This window comes from Protopterus annectens, chromosome 4.part0 (assembly GCF_019279795.1).
Source record: "Protopterus annectens isolate FY-2018-M chromosome 4.part0, PAN1.0, whole genome shotgun sequence".
In the NCBI taxonomy this organism is placed as follows: domain Eukaryota; kingdom Metazoa; phylum Chordata; order Ceratodontiformes; family Protopteridae; genus Protopterus; species Protopterus annectens.
The window spans coordinates 1,412,716,096-1,412,730,345 of NC_056733.1; the positions used below are offsets into that span (position 1 = coordinate 1,412,716,096).

The 14,250-nt window shown below is 44.8% G+C and overlaps 1 protein-coding gene across 2 annotated transcripts in view; it reads left to right on the plus strand.

The window, feature by feature from the left end:
- Positions 1–11,512, plus strand: part of PPP2CA (protein phosphatase 2 catalytic subunit alpha) — a 741,847-nt gene extending 730,335 nt beyond the window's left edge. For both annotated transcript variants that reach the window (XM_044069242.1, XM_044069243.1), the window contains exon 7: positions 10,655–11,512. In XM_044069242.1, coding sequence (XP_043925177.1) covers positions 10,655–10,727 — 73 coding nt within the window. In that variant the 3' untranslated portion in view covers positions 10,728–11,512. The remainder of the gene's footprint in view (positions 1–10,654) is intronic.
- The last annotated feature ends 2,738 nt before the right edge of the window (positions 11,513–14,250 follow it).

The window sequence follows — 14,250 nt, forward strand, 5'->3', positions numbered from 1 at the left end:
CCTAGGCCCAGACCACGACGTCTCTGCCTATTCAGCCTGTGCTTCCTTCAATAAACGCACTCTTAGGCGTCGGGCAGAGTTTGCAGAGGAATGTTTTGGGGGAAATTTCTGTTGTATCATGCCGTTGGAGCTTCCGACAGCTCATTTACCCAAAAAACGAAAGGATAAGGACCAACACACGCGGTCCGCGGTTTCGGCTGACTCCACGCCTAGGCCTACCGCGAGTGTTTCTGTCTACTGAAACCGAATCTCTACTGCTTCCAACCGACACCGCACAGCCGATAACTTCGGTACCGGAAGCCATCACTGGGACCGTCTGAAACCGGTGCTCAGGAAATATCCGACACCATTTCTGTTGATAAAACTACTTCAGCACGTGGGGCAGCCAGGCCTCCTGTATCCATGTCAATTAAGGCCTTTACACGGGCTAAAGCTGCTAAACAGCCAAAATCTCTCCCTCCCAAGGCTATTCCTCAGGGATCCACTACCGGTTCACAAATTTTAAGTTTGGCTGAAGACCTTATTTCCTTAATCAGGGGCTCTCAGCCACATCCAGACAAGGGCTCTCAACCACCTCCAGGCAAAAGGCCCAGGGTTGAGCAGACAGATCCCCAGTCTTCTGATGAGGTCTCAGATGACTCTGCCCTTTCAGACTACCAGGAGGAGGCCCTTCCAGCCTACGAGGATTCTGATGCTGAGGAATCTATTCCCTCAGCCTCCCCCCACTGAAGGGTTTTCCTTTGGGGAGACCCTTCACTCCATGAGAGAGCATTTCAGATGGCAAGGCCAGGAATTCTCTGATTCCAGGAAGAGGTTAAGGACTTTTTTACATTTACCTCAGCATAGACCTTTGGCTATTCGTCCTGTTTTAAATGTTATAGAAGATGTGTACTAGTCTAGTATTTCCCTTGACTCCCTTCCTCCGGCTCCTGTCAAACCTGACAAGTACTACAGGGTCCCGGACTCGCATCTATACCTTTACAAGGGCCACTCTGACCCAGAAACTATTTCCCAGGGCCCTAAAGGGGTTACAACCACCACTGCCAAGAATCCACTTCCTTCTGAAAGGGAATCCAGGGCTTTAGAGAGATGGGGTAAAAAAGTGTATACTTCCACTCTTTCTATGAGAGCATTACATTGTCAATTCCATATGATACAGTATCAAGAGTATCTGTTAGATGAATTGCATAAAAAACTATCCTCGCCTGAACCCCTAGACCGCAAGGCACTTCAGGATCTGGTGCATAACTCTCAGCAGGTTAGCAACCATTTCTTGCAGTGTGGTTATGATGCATTGGAAGCTTCATGTAGGTCAGCAATGACAGGTGCAGTCATACGTAGACATGCTTGGCTGAAGGAGCAAACACTGCCAGATCATGTTAAAGCAAAGCTTCTGGATGCACCACTGGAAAAACAAAAGTTATTTGGTTCCACGGCTCAAGAGGTCTTAAAGAAATTTGAGGAAAAGGCTAAATCAGTACAAAAGTCAAAGATTTTCTCCAGGTCCAACCACCAAGATTCAGCAGAAATTGGCCTAAGAATTGGTCCTTTCCAGACACAGACCGATTTCAGAGGCAAAAACAGGCGTGCCAGAGGTAGAGGGCAAGCTCGAGGCTCCTACAGAGGACGTCAATGGCAGCCTCCTAACCAGAGAGGTAGTGCAGGACCTACAACTACTGCGCAAGGACAAACTCAATGACTTTGACTCCGCCAACCAGGGCTCAATTGGAAGCACCTTTGGGCGGAAAGCTATCTTTATTCTCAGAAAATTGGCACAGTATTACAAAGGACAAATGGATACTGCAAATAATAGACAAAGGATACAGATTCCATTTTCATACATTACCAAAAGGACAAGGCATGCCAAACCTGCCACCAAATCAAAGGGCAGAGGCTTTCAAGCAAATTTCCAAACTACTACAAATGAAGGCAATAGAAAAGGTTCCTTACACAGAACAAGGCCAAGGATTTTATTCCAGACTATTCCTTGTTCCAAGAAAAGAAAAGCAATGGAGGCCTATTCTGGACTTGTCCGCACTGAATACTTATCTCATCGTGCCAAAATTCAAAATGCTGACCTTACAGCAACTCCTTCCCATGCTGGGCAAGGGGTCCTGGCTGGTAATTCTAGACCTCAAGGAGGCATACCTGCATGTCCCTATCAAAGTTGCAGAAGACACCTCAGATTTCTTGCAGGTTCAGAGCATTATCAATTCTCAGCATTGCCCTTTGGCTTATCTACTGCGCCCAGAGTATTCACGAAATGCCTGGCATCAGTGATTGCACATTGCAGACTTCAGGGGATTCAAATATACCCATACCTGGACGACTGCCTTATACAAGCGGACAGCCAACAAACATTGGTAAAACACTTGAACTATGCCATCCGCCTACTACAGGCCTTGGGATACACAGTCAACATTCAGAAATCAAGACTTGTTCCATCCCAACGAATAATTTTTCTGGGTGCAAAGCTGGATACAAACACCCAAATGGCTTTTCTCACAGAAGAAAAACAAGAACAATTACCGGATTATTTTAGAAATCTGACAACACAAACCCAGCTGACTGCAAGGAAAATCCTGCAGGCCCTGGGTTTCATGGCATCTTGCATTCTTCTGATTCCACAAGCAAGGCTGCATATGAGGAAACTACAATGGTACCTAAGGAGTCTATGGTCTCAACAGTCACAGCCTAGAAGCTTTGATCCCCCTCATTCCATGCCTTCAAAAGGAATTTCTGTGGTGGGCACAAGCAAGCCAGTCAAACATGGGTCTGTCTTTCAGAAAGCCACATATCAGCCAAACCATTACAACGGACGCCTCAGACCATGGATGGGGAGCGCACATGAAGGGCAGATGTATTCAAGGGCAATGGACACAAAAGGAATTGCGCCTGCACATCAACCAAAAGGAAATGCTGGCAGTGATGCATTCAATCGAGGCCTTCGAACATTTCCTGCATCAAGGTCATCTGCTAATAGACAGACAATACCACAGTTATGTGGTACATAAGCAAGGAGGTACCCATTCCTATCCTATTTGCATGCTGGCAATGAATATTTGGGAACTTTCCCTAAAACTCAATATAGAGCTGCATTCCCTGTTCGTACCAGGAAAGGACAATGTACTGGCGGACAGCCTAAGCAGAAACACCATGGATCCACACGAATGGATGTTGCATCGACATTTTTCTTCAGATAGCACAATCATGAGGAAGGCCGGACATGGATCTTTTTGCCTCCCCCCACAACCATCAACTGAAGAAATTCTGCACAAGGACATACCATCCTCAAGCATGGAAAGTGGGCGCCCTATCCTTCAGCTGGAATGCTCTAACAGTATATGCATTCCCACCTCTTCCGTTAATGACCAAGGTCTTACTGAAGATCAGGACAGAGCAACCAAAAGTGATTCTGATAGCTCCGGACTGGCCAAGACAACACTGGTACCCACTGTTAAAGAGCATGTCACGCACGAAACCGTGGCCTCTACCACAATGGCCACTTCTGACAGCACAATTACAAAACTCTGCACTCCAGCCTAAAAACCTTGCAGCTGACAGCCTGGAAAATACCTTGACTCCTCGACAGGATAAACTATCCAAGAGGGTAAAAGGATATCATCATGGAAGCTCGGCGGCCTTCCACAAGAAAGGCATATTCAGCAAAATGGAAAAGATTTCGAACCTGGAGCACCGCAAAGGGTCAGGATCCGACAGTGAAGAGCATTCCACATATCCTTGAATACTTGGCTGAAATGCTCCATAATGGCCTTTCTTATTCATCCATAAAAATTCATGCTTCAGCTATTTCAGCAGAGTACAACACTGATCCACCTGTATTTTCTTATCCTCTACTAAGGCCGTTTCTAAGAGGGATAAAAAACATCAACCCTCCAAGGAAACCACCAGTGCCTACATGGGACCTTAACTTCATGTTGGAAAAATTAACTCTACCTCCCTTTGAACCAGCAGCATCTTCAGAACTACAATTCCTGTCTTGGAAGACTGCCTTCCTTCTGGCCATAACCTCAGCAAGAAGAGTATCTGAGTTACAGGCCCTCATGGCAGTACAACCATTTCTCATTTTCCATCAGGACAGAGTCTCTTTGAGAACCAATCCTTCATTCATGCCAAAGGTGGTATCCAGGGTCTCACTGAACCAAGCTATCCACCTGCCTACTTTCCTTTCAAATCCACAAAATAAAGGAGAGAAACTTCTGCATACCCTGGACATTCACAGACAGTTGCGCTACTACTTGGACAGAACGAAGACTTACAGAAAAACTGACCAACTGTTTGTAGCATATGCTGCTGGTGTACAAGGAAAATCAATTTCCAAACAAACAATTTCAAAATGGATAGGAAATTGTATTAGATTCTGTTACTCTTTTCATGGAAAAGCTGTGCCAGCTAACATCATTCCACCAGAGCAACAGCCACCTCCACAGCCTTCTTAAGAGGGGTGGCTACAAAGGACATTTTAGAAGCTGCTACATGGAGCTCTGTGCATACATTTACCAAGCATTACAACTTGCCTTTATATTCCAGAGCAGGCTTTGCTACTGCAGTCCTGCAGGGCATGTTAGCTACACCATCCTTTTCTTAGGTCCTACCACCCCCAGCTTGGCTATGGTATTCTACCCATATGTAAGGACTGCAGATGCATCCTTGAAGGACATAGTACAGTTTTGTACCTACCATAAATGTAGATGTCCGATAGGTATGCATCTGCAGTCAAGTTTTCCCTCCCTCCTACCCCTCTCTGGTATTCTTTGGGTACCTATCCCTCATTTTAGCTGGCTGGGGTTATCTTTTATGGTGTATTTGTTTTTTATTGCTGTGCATGATTGGAATTTATTCATTTCTCCAAAATTTAGCCTTCTTTAGAGGGCACCTGGCATCTGGGGCAAGAAAAACTGAGGAAGATGGCGTCGGCTGACACTTTTATACCCCAGGCGCTCTGACGTCGGGGAAAAGGGCGACAGCCGATGCCGGACCCAGACTTTGGAATCCGGCCGACCGAAGGGCTGCCTGAGGCAGGACAAACCCATATGTAAGGACTGCAGATGCATACCTATCAGACATCTACATTTATGGTAAGTACAAAACTGTACTTTTTCTACACTTACCATAAATGTAGTTCGAGTGTATTCACTGAAGTCCTGGTTACTCTCCCTCCAGCCCCCTAACTTCTTTTGGCTATACCTCTACTTTCCATTACTATGCTTAAAAGCCTTTTTGGTGTAGGCATATCATTGTACTTTATATTTAATTGCTCCCCATTAGGTGGGCACCTGACATCTGGGGCAAGAAAAACGAATGTCATGGCGTCGGCTGCATGTTTTATACCCCTGATGACCTGACGTCATGGAAGAAGGGACAGCAACAAACGCAGGACCCAAGACTTTTTTTTTTAATCAAGCCAACTGAGGGCTACCTGCAAGCAAATAACCCAAATGTAATGACTGCAACAGTGAATGCACTCTAATATCTACATTTATGATAATTGTACACAACTGTACTTTCTCTGCACTGCCCTTTTGGCTTATCTACTGCACCCAGGGTATTCATAAAGTGCCTAGCTCCAGTCATTGCATTCTGCAGGCAAAGAAATATTCATATATACCCATACCTGGACAATTGTCTAACTCAGGCAGAACGCCAGGACATACTATTAAATCTGGCAGTTGTAAAGAAACTGCTAACCTCACTGGGGTACACCATAAATGAAAAGAAGTCACACCTAGTACCCTGCCAACAAATTGTATTCGTGGGAGCAAGCTTGAATACAACTTCCCAGATGGCCTACCTCACGCCAGAGAAACAAGTTTGACAGCCTACTTCAAACTACTGGCCACAAAGACCCAGCTATCTGCAAGGAAAATACTGCAAGCCCTGGGGGTCATGGCCTCTTGCATTCTACTAATTCCATATGCAAGACTGCATATGAGGAAACAATGGTATCTAAAAAGCCTATGGTGCCAACATTCTCAGGACCTGGAATCAATTATTCCTATCATTCCTTGTATAAAGACAGTTTCTTTGGTGGGCAGAGGCCTGCCACCACAACAAGGGACTGCCATTCACTCTACCCCCTTCCACCCAAATCCTAACAGATGCATCTGACTATGCATGGGGGGCTCACTTAGCAGGGTAGTGCATTCAGGGCAAGTGGAACCAGAGTCAAATGCACCTGCATGTCAATCAAAAAGAAATGTTAGCTGTAAAGAACTCCCGACAGCCTTCAAGGACCATATTCTTCCTGGACAATTATTGGTAAAGACTGACAACACCGCTGTTATGTGGTACATAAACAAGCAGGAGGGAACCTATTCATACCCTTTCTGCAGACTAGCCATTGCTCTGTGGAACACAGCCTTGAGCTACCAAGTGCACCTACAAGCTCAATTCCTGCCAGGCAAGCTAAATACAGTGGCAGATGACCTAAGCAGAAATCACGTGGACCCACACGAGTGGAAACTAGAACCAAAGATATTCAACATTTTGAGAAACAAATGGGGGAGCCCAGAGATGGACCTGTTTGCCTCCCCTCAGAACTACCGATTGGACATTCTGCACAAGGACTCTCCACAGACCAGCTTGGAAAGTGGATGCCCTTTCCTTCACCTGGGAAAGCCTCTGTTTGCCTTTCCCCCTCTGCCTCTCAAGTTCTACTAAAGATCAAACAGGACAAACCAAGGACAATACTACTTGCATCAGACTGGCCATGTCAACACTGGTAACCCCCTCTTGTGCAGTATGTCACTGCTGGAACCATGGCACCTGCCTCAGACCCTTTTCCTACTGTTTCAGCAGGAGGGCCAGATTCTGCACCCCCAGCTTCAAACCCCGAACCTTGGCAGCCTGGCTAATTACCTGAGTTCTCCTATACCATCCCTCCGCAAGCTAGTGCTGGATGTCATCCTGGAGGCAAGGAGGCCTAGTACTAGAAAATCATATGCTGAAAAATGAAAAAGATTGTTCCTAGAACCAGATTCAGGGGATGGGCACAACAGTGCCCAGTTTACTGCATATCCTTCAGTATTTAACAGAGATGCTTCACAAGGGCCTTTCCTTCTGTTCTATTAAAATTCATGCCTCAGCCACTTCAGCACATTATAATACTAAGTCACCCCTCTTCTCTCACCCCCCTGCTGAAACAATTCCTCGGAGGGGCCAAAAATTTAAGACCACCCGGGAGAGCCCCTACTCCAGCCTGGGACCTTAACTTTGTATTGGAAAAGCTCACTCTACCTCCTTTTCAGCCAGCTGCAAGTGCAGAGTTGAAATTCCTTTCTTGGGAAACAGCCTTCCTTCTAGCCATCACTTCAGTAAGAAGGGTGTCTTGAATTACAGGCCCTCATGGCAGTGGAGCCCTTCATCTTTCATGCTGACAGTGTGTCCCTCAGGACCAGTCCTTCCTTTATACCCAGGGTGGTATCCAGTGTGGCACTTGCTCAGTCCAGTCATTTGCCAACCTTCTTTTCTAATCCACAGATCAAAGGAAATTGGATACTGCACTTCTTGGACGTGCACAGACAACTTAGATTTTATTTGGACAGGACTAAGCCTCTCAGGAAATCTGAACAGCTGCTAGTTGCCTTTGTTACAGGGGCAGAGGAGAAGGCCATTTCAAAGCAAACCATTTCTAAGTGGATAGGCCATTGCATTCATTTCTGCTATAAGCACCATGGAAAACCTACCCCACAAGGGGATAAGACCTCATTCCACCAGGACTGCATCTACTTCTACAGCCTTTCTCAGAGGTGTTCATTACCAGGGACATCCTAGAAGCTGCTTCCTGGAGTTCTGTGCATACCTTCACCAAGCATTACCACTTCCCAATTTTTTCTAAATCCAGAACTGGTTTTGCCACTGCAATCTTGCAGGGCCTAATAGCTGGTCCTAATGCTCTCTAATTGCCTCCTCCCTTCCTTAGCTTTGGGAATCTACCCAAATGTAATGACTGCAACAGTGAAACACTAAGAACATAGTACAGTTGTGTACACTTACCATAAATGTAGATGTTCAAGTGTATTCACTGTTGCAGTCCTGGTTACCCTCCCTCCAGCCCCCTGACTTCTGTTGACTATACCTCTTCTTTACTATATTTAAGCTTTCTGGTGTATTTGCTTATTATTGGATGTGTAACCTTGTATATAATTGCTTCCCATTATGGGGACACCTGACATCTGGGGCAAAAAAAAAACTGATGTAATGGCATCGGCTTTATGCTTTATACCCCTGACTGTGATGTCATGGAAGATGACAGCAACCGCCGCAGGACCTAAGACTTTGGTATTCAGGCCGACTGAGGGCTACCTGCAAGCAGATAACCCAAATGTTATGACTGCAACAGTGAATACACTCTAACATCTACATTTATGATAAGTGTACACAACTATGCTTTCTCTGACATGCTAAGGGTCCTGCAGGAGGCCAGGGAAACACAGTACAAGAACATCTTGCTCTCCAATTCGAAGAGATTTTCACTTAGTGGATCCTGGTTTCATGAGAGACCTCAGTCAGTGGTAGTCCACTTGGTTGTATCCTGTTTGTTTGAATTGCTCATTGCTGGCTTGGCTGCTCATCAGTGAAGGCCCGTGTGTCAGCTATTTCTACCTGCCTCTATCCCGGTAGCAGATTTGAGGCTAAATCATTTCTTAAAGGCGTCCTTCATATTGGACCTCCCAGGAAACCTATCCCTCCTCCCTGGGATCTTTTTTTTGTACTTGAAAAGCTGACCCCCACCCCTTTTTCGAGCCAGTTTAATCAGCGTCCATGAAACACTGCTTCTGGAAAACTGTACTTCTTGCTGTCATTACAGCCAGACATGCATCTGAGCTCAAGGCTGTAAGGTCCTCTCCTCCCTTTTTGGGAAACAACAGGTGTTCTTGCTTACCAAGCATTCTTTTATGCCCAAGGTAGTCCATGAATTGTTACTCAACCAGTCGATTCATTTACCCACCTTCTTTCCTTCATAAAATTCTAGTGAGACGGTATTGCACACTCCTGGATGTGGATAGGCAACTTGCATCTTACTTGGACAAGACCAAATCTGTCAGACCAGCTTTTTTCTTGTAACATCCATGGGATTGCATGTTTCCAAGCAGACAATTTCTACTTGGATTGATGACTATTTTTCTGTTATATGAAGCATGGTAAGACCTTTGCTTCTTCTGTAAAGGACCATTCCTCTAGGGCTTTAGCTTCATCTGGTGCTTTCTTCAAGGGATTAGATACTAGCTCCGTTCTTGAAGAGGCTACACATAATTTTGTGCATACATTCACCAAACATTACAAATTGGATGGCATTTCTGAGTCTAAGGCAGGTTTTGCCAGAGCCATACTCTGTGGTTTTCTGGAGAGCTTAACTGCTTCTTCCTCCACCCTCTCCTCATGAGCTTTTGTACTCCCTCATGTAAAGAATACTGCAACAGATGAATAGAGGGACATGGAATAGTTGTGTAAAATCTTAACATTACGATAGATGTCCTTCACCATTGCAATGTTTCAATCCCTCCTTTCCCCTGGTTATTTGGCCCTGTACCTTGGATGGTCAATACCCTGTTTTCCTTGAGCTGGCTTTCTTCCTGGGGCTTTCAGTTCTGAGGTAGGGGTGTTGTATGTCACTTATGGCCAATGTATGAGAGCAGCCTACATGCAACGTACCACACACACCCTATAGTAATGATACTTCTGTATATTGGCTGATGTCTGGTCACCTACGGTGAACTTTCATGTAAAGAATATGAAACCGAGAAGAGAGGGACATCTGTCATTATCGTAAGATTTTACACAACTATTCTTTCTTTACAAATTATTCCAACAAAGGAGTGAATATTAACTTCACTGCATAGGTGTGCAGAGGCAGCTCTGGTACTACCTATAAGGAACAAATTAACTTGTCTCTTTTTTCAAATTGAAGAGGTCAGAAAGTAGAAAAACACCTTCAAAATGGTTATCAAGTTGCATTAGTTTCTGCTATTCATTTAGCAACTGACCTCTACCTTTCAAGGCAGGAATACACTGCATCCCAGCTCAAGCACATTTTAGCAGCTTTCCTCATACACCTGTCTTTGGATGTTATATGGTCTTTCTTGCATACATTTGCTAAGCATTATATTATGGATATCGTAACCAGGTCCAGAGCCTCCTTTGGGGCTTCCAGCCTCAAAGATCTCCTGTCTTAATTCTGCCTAAGGCCTGCAGAGGGTTCTGTTCATCGTTCTAGCTAGAAGAACCTGTAGGAGCACCAGAAGCCACCAAATGGCACTGAACTGTCCCATCCTGACAAGCTGATTTTCCCATTTTGCAAGTCTCTATCTTGCTAGGATGATGGCCTTACTCTATTTGGATAGCAAACTGTGCATTGTGGAACTGGGGAAGGAGCACAAGTGACCAGTTCATTCCATTGTATGGACAGAGGCAGCTGAATATTTTTTTTTCTGGTAGGGACATAAATTATATTTTTGTAGATGTTGGATGGTTTGTAGACAGGCAAATGTCATTGTTTTGTGGCTGCTAAATTCATAACGAACTGTTTCTATATAGTTAACTCTGGTTAGATTTTTACTTGGGTAACAGTAGTTGACATTGATTGGATGGGGAAGTTGCTTTAAAAATAAGATTTTTTTTCTGTTTATTACAGTTTACAGTTTGATCCAGCACCACGCAGAGGAGAACCACATGTGACACGTCGCACCCCAGATTATTTCCTGTAAAGATAACTTAAACTTGTACAGTATTGCTGTGATGAACCATATGGATGATTTAAAAGTGAAAAGAACCATATGGATGATTACAGGAATTGAGAAGAGCAACAGTAACTCCAAAGTGTCAGAAAAAACGTGAAATATTTAGAAATCCCTTCTCTACATGGACCAAAGATGTGCCATATTTGGAGAAAGTAAACCAAGCTTCAGTATGCGGCGACCACAGCCAGTTTAGAACATAGCAGTTCGCAGTTCCTGTTTGCATGCTGAAGTGTGAAAATCAAGTCAAGCACACACATTCTGGCTTTTTGCTGTTTGCAGTTACTTTTGCAATCTTCAAGACTGGAGAAATTTAAAATGTACACAGTGAAAAAGGAAACTTGCACCTCAAGAATAACTTTCCATTTAACTATAAATTTACTCAGCATGACTGTAGGTAAGAATTAGCAGCGATCATTGGAGCTTAAAGAACATTTTTTAAAAGTATCAAGGCCTCCTATATTTGTGCGAGTACTGAAATTGTTTTTCAGGGACTACTGTTTAATTTAATCGTATTGATTTCTGTCTGCATTCTCGCTGTTTTCCATTGTCTTCAGTTTCCTGTACCAAACTAACTTCAGTATTCTAACAGTGTTTTTCCATCATAAAATTGTAACTACTTGTCATTTTAATTGCGAATTTCAGCTTAATACCATTTATTAAATGGTAACACTAACACATGTCTGATTTATATGTAATTGTTATAAAAGCTCCGCATTATTGATCATAAATGAATAAAGACTTGTTTAGATTAAGTGTTGACCTCTGTTCTGCTTTGAACCTACTTTGTAATAATACTGATTGAAGAGATGCATTTTTTTTAAAGTAATCAGCCTTTTGTTAAGAAGGGACACTTATCAAGGTTATCAACTTGTCAGGTTTGGGATGCATGGCTAAGCTTAAAAGGCCTTTGTAGCTAGTAAATACCTATGACCCTATGGAGAGAAGCATGGGCTTGCTTTATCGATTAGGTTCAGAAATTACATCTGCATGCTGAGTAATGTGCAGTGTTCTTTGCCAATTGCTGTTGCAGTCATAACGCATATGGCTGTACCACTGGCTGAGTTTGACATCTGGCCTTTTACAGCTGACCACTTTTTTCACGTGGCTGGACTGATGTCTTACCTCAGACCATTTCACTTACCTGGTATGTAGGTGGTGTCTGTGCCACGTTTAGTACTAACTTGTTTGACAAGAAATTAGTGTGTATCACAGCCTAGCACTGATACAGGCCTACCACTAAAGAGCATTAAGTATCCTGTTAGGATTGTTCATTCCTTCTCTAAGATTGATTGTAGATTGTAAGCAGACATCCAGGAAATGGAATTGAAGACTTGGACATCCATGTCTTATAAGTCTTCTGCATAGGTCCAGAGCATAACATGGCTCACTGTAATATTTGCCGGCGCCTTTGTTCAAAAACTTTAAAGGGATGCCAAGAGTCATACCAGAAAGCATGCAGATGTTCATCGTGTTACTCTGCTGCAGTCATCACACTTGGGTTATCTTGTCGTCGGGTGGTCCCGCAGTCAGCCTGAATTCCAAAGTCTTGGTCCGGCGTCTGTTGCTTCTTCCCTGACGTCAGTGCGCCAGGGGTATATATGATGCATCCGACTCCATTTTCTTCAGTCTTTCTTGCCGCGCGGTGCCCGAAACAGAATTAGTTCGTAAGTGCCGTTTGGCCAACTCCTGAGATTTTCAAAGTCGAATTTCAGATCCGAAGTCTTCAAGAAAGTTAAGTACCCCGTTGGGGAAACTTTTCTTGCCTCAGACCGATGTCAGAAAAAGTTAACAATTGTATTTCTTATGGGAAGCAAATACCTCATAAAGATTTTCATTCTTATTGTATACCTTGCCTAGGCCCAGACCACGACGTCACTGGTTGTCTGTTTTGTGCTAGGTTCAATAAGCGTACTATAAAAAGACGCTTTGATTTCACACGACACTACGGTAGAAAATTTTACTACACAATGCCGTCTGAGTAACCGACTACCGGCGTGCACAAAAAACGCAAGGATAAGGACAGGCAGCCTAGACCCAAGCCAGACAAGCCAGACTCCTAGGCCTCGGCTGGGCCGGTCTCTGGTTTTCAGTGAGGCCCCTACGCAGCCCCTGGCTACCGCAGAATTGGAACCAGAGACCACTTCGGAGCCTTTGACGGAGAGTGCTAGGCCGACGCCATTTTCTTTAGCCCCTTCCGACGACATTGCGGAAAGAGATGGTGCTGCAGAAACACCTTCGGTTTCTGAAGGTGTCTTCAGACCGGCGCTCACTATAAAAGCGTATCCTAAGCTTAAGACTCCTATTAAACCAAAAAAGACTGCACTTCAGTCTCCAGTTCAAGGCCCCATGCCTAAGAAACAGATGCTTAAAATGGCTGGAGATTTGATCTCTTTAATCAGGGGTACCCAACCCCCCCCCCCTGACAAAAGGCCTAGACAAGAAGAGTTTGCCTCCTCTGATCAAGTGTCTATTTCCTCAGGCTCCTCTGAGGACCAAGATTACTCATTTCCCCCTTATGAAGATTCTGATGCTGAGGATTCCATTCCCACAGCTTCTCCCCCTGAAGACTACTCCTTTGGGGAAACTTTACACACTGAGGGAACATTTTCACTGGGAAGGTCAGGACTACTCCGACTAAAAGAAAAGGCTCCGAGAGATGTCCTTCAAGAATGCAACTGCAGTCATAACATATGGGTTGTCCTGCCTCAGGCAGCCCTTTGTCGGCCGGATTCCAAAGTCTGGGTCCTTCGGCTGATGTCGCATTTCTGTCCGTCAGAGCGGCAGGAGTACAGAAGCATCAGCCGACGCCATCTTCAGTCTTTCTTGCCGCGCGGTGCCCGAAGCAGAAGCAGTTCGCAAGTGCTGGTCGGTCAGCTCCTGTATTTTTCGATCTGAAGTCATCAAAAAAGCTAAGTACCCCGTTGGGGACCTTTTCTTGCCTCAGCCAATGTCAGAAATTACTGAAAAAGTAAATAATTGTTTGTCTTGTGGTAAACAAATACCTCATAAGGATTTCCATTCCTACTGCCCTCCTTGCCTTGGCCCAGACCACGATGTCTCGGCCTGTGCCTCCTGTGCTCGCTTCAATAAGCGCACTCAGGCGCCGGGCAGAGTTCGCTGAAGACTTTTTCGGCGAAAAATTCGATTATACTATGCCTTCGGAATTACCGACATCGCAGACTCCTAAAAAATGAAAAGACCGGGACCGACATCCTCGGCCCGCGTCTTCTACCGACACCACGCCAAAACCTACCGCGAGTGCCCCGGTTCCCTCAGGCGGTTATTGCACCGCACCGAACCGAAGACACCGCATTACTGATACCTCCGATACCGGAGACCACACCGACGCCAGTTATTGATTTTCCTCCGGATACTGAAACAGGAAATGCCCGAGACCATTGCTGTGGATAAGGTCACTCCTGCACGTGGAGCTGCTAGGCCTCCCATGTCCATGTCTATCAAGGCCTACACATGTGCTAAGGCAGCCAGC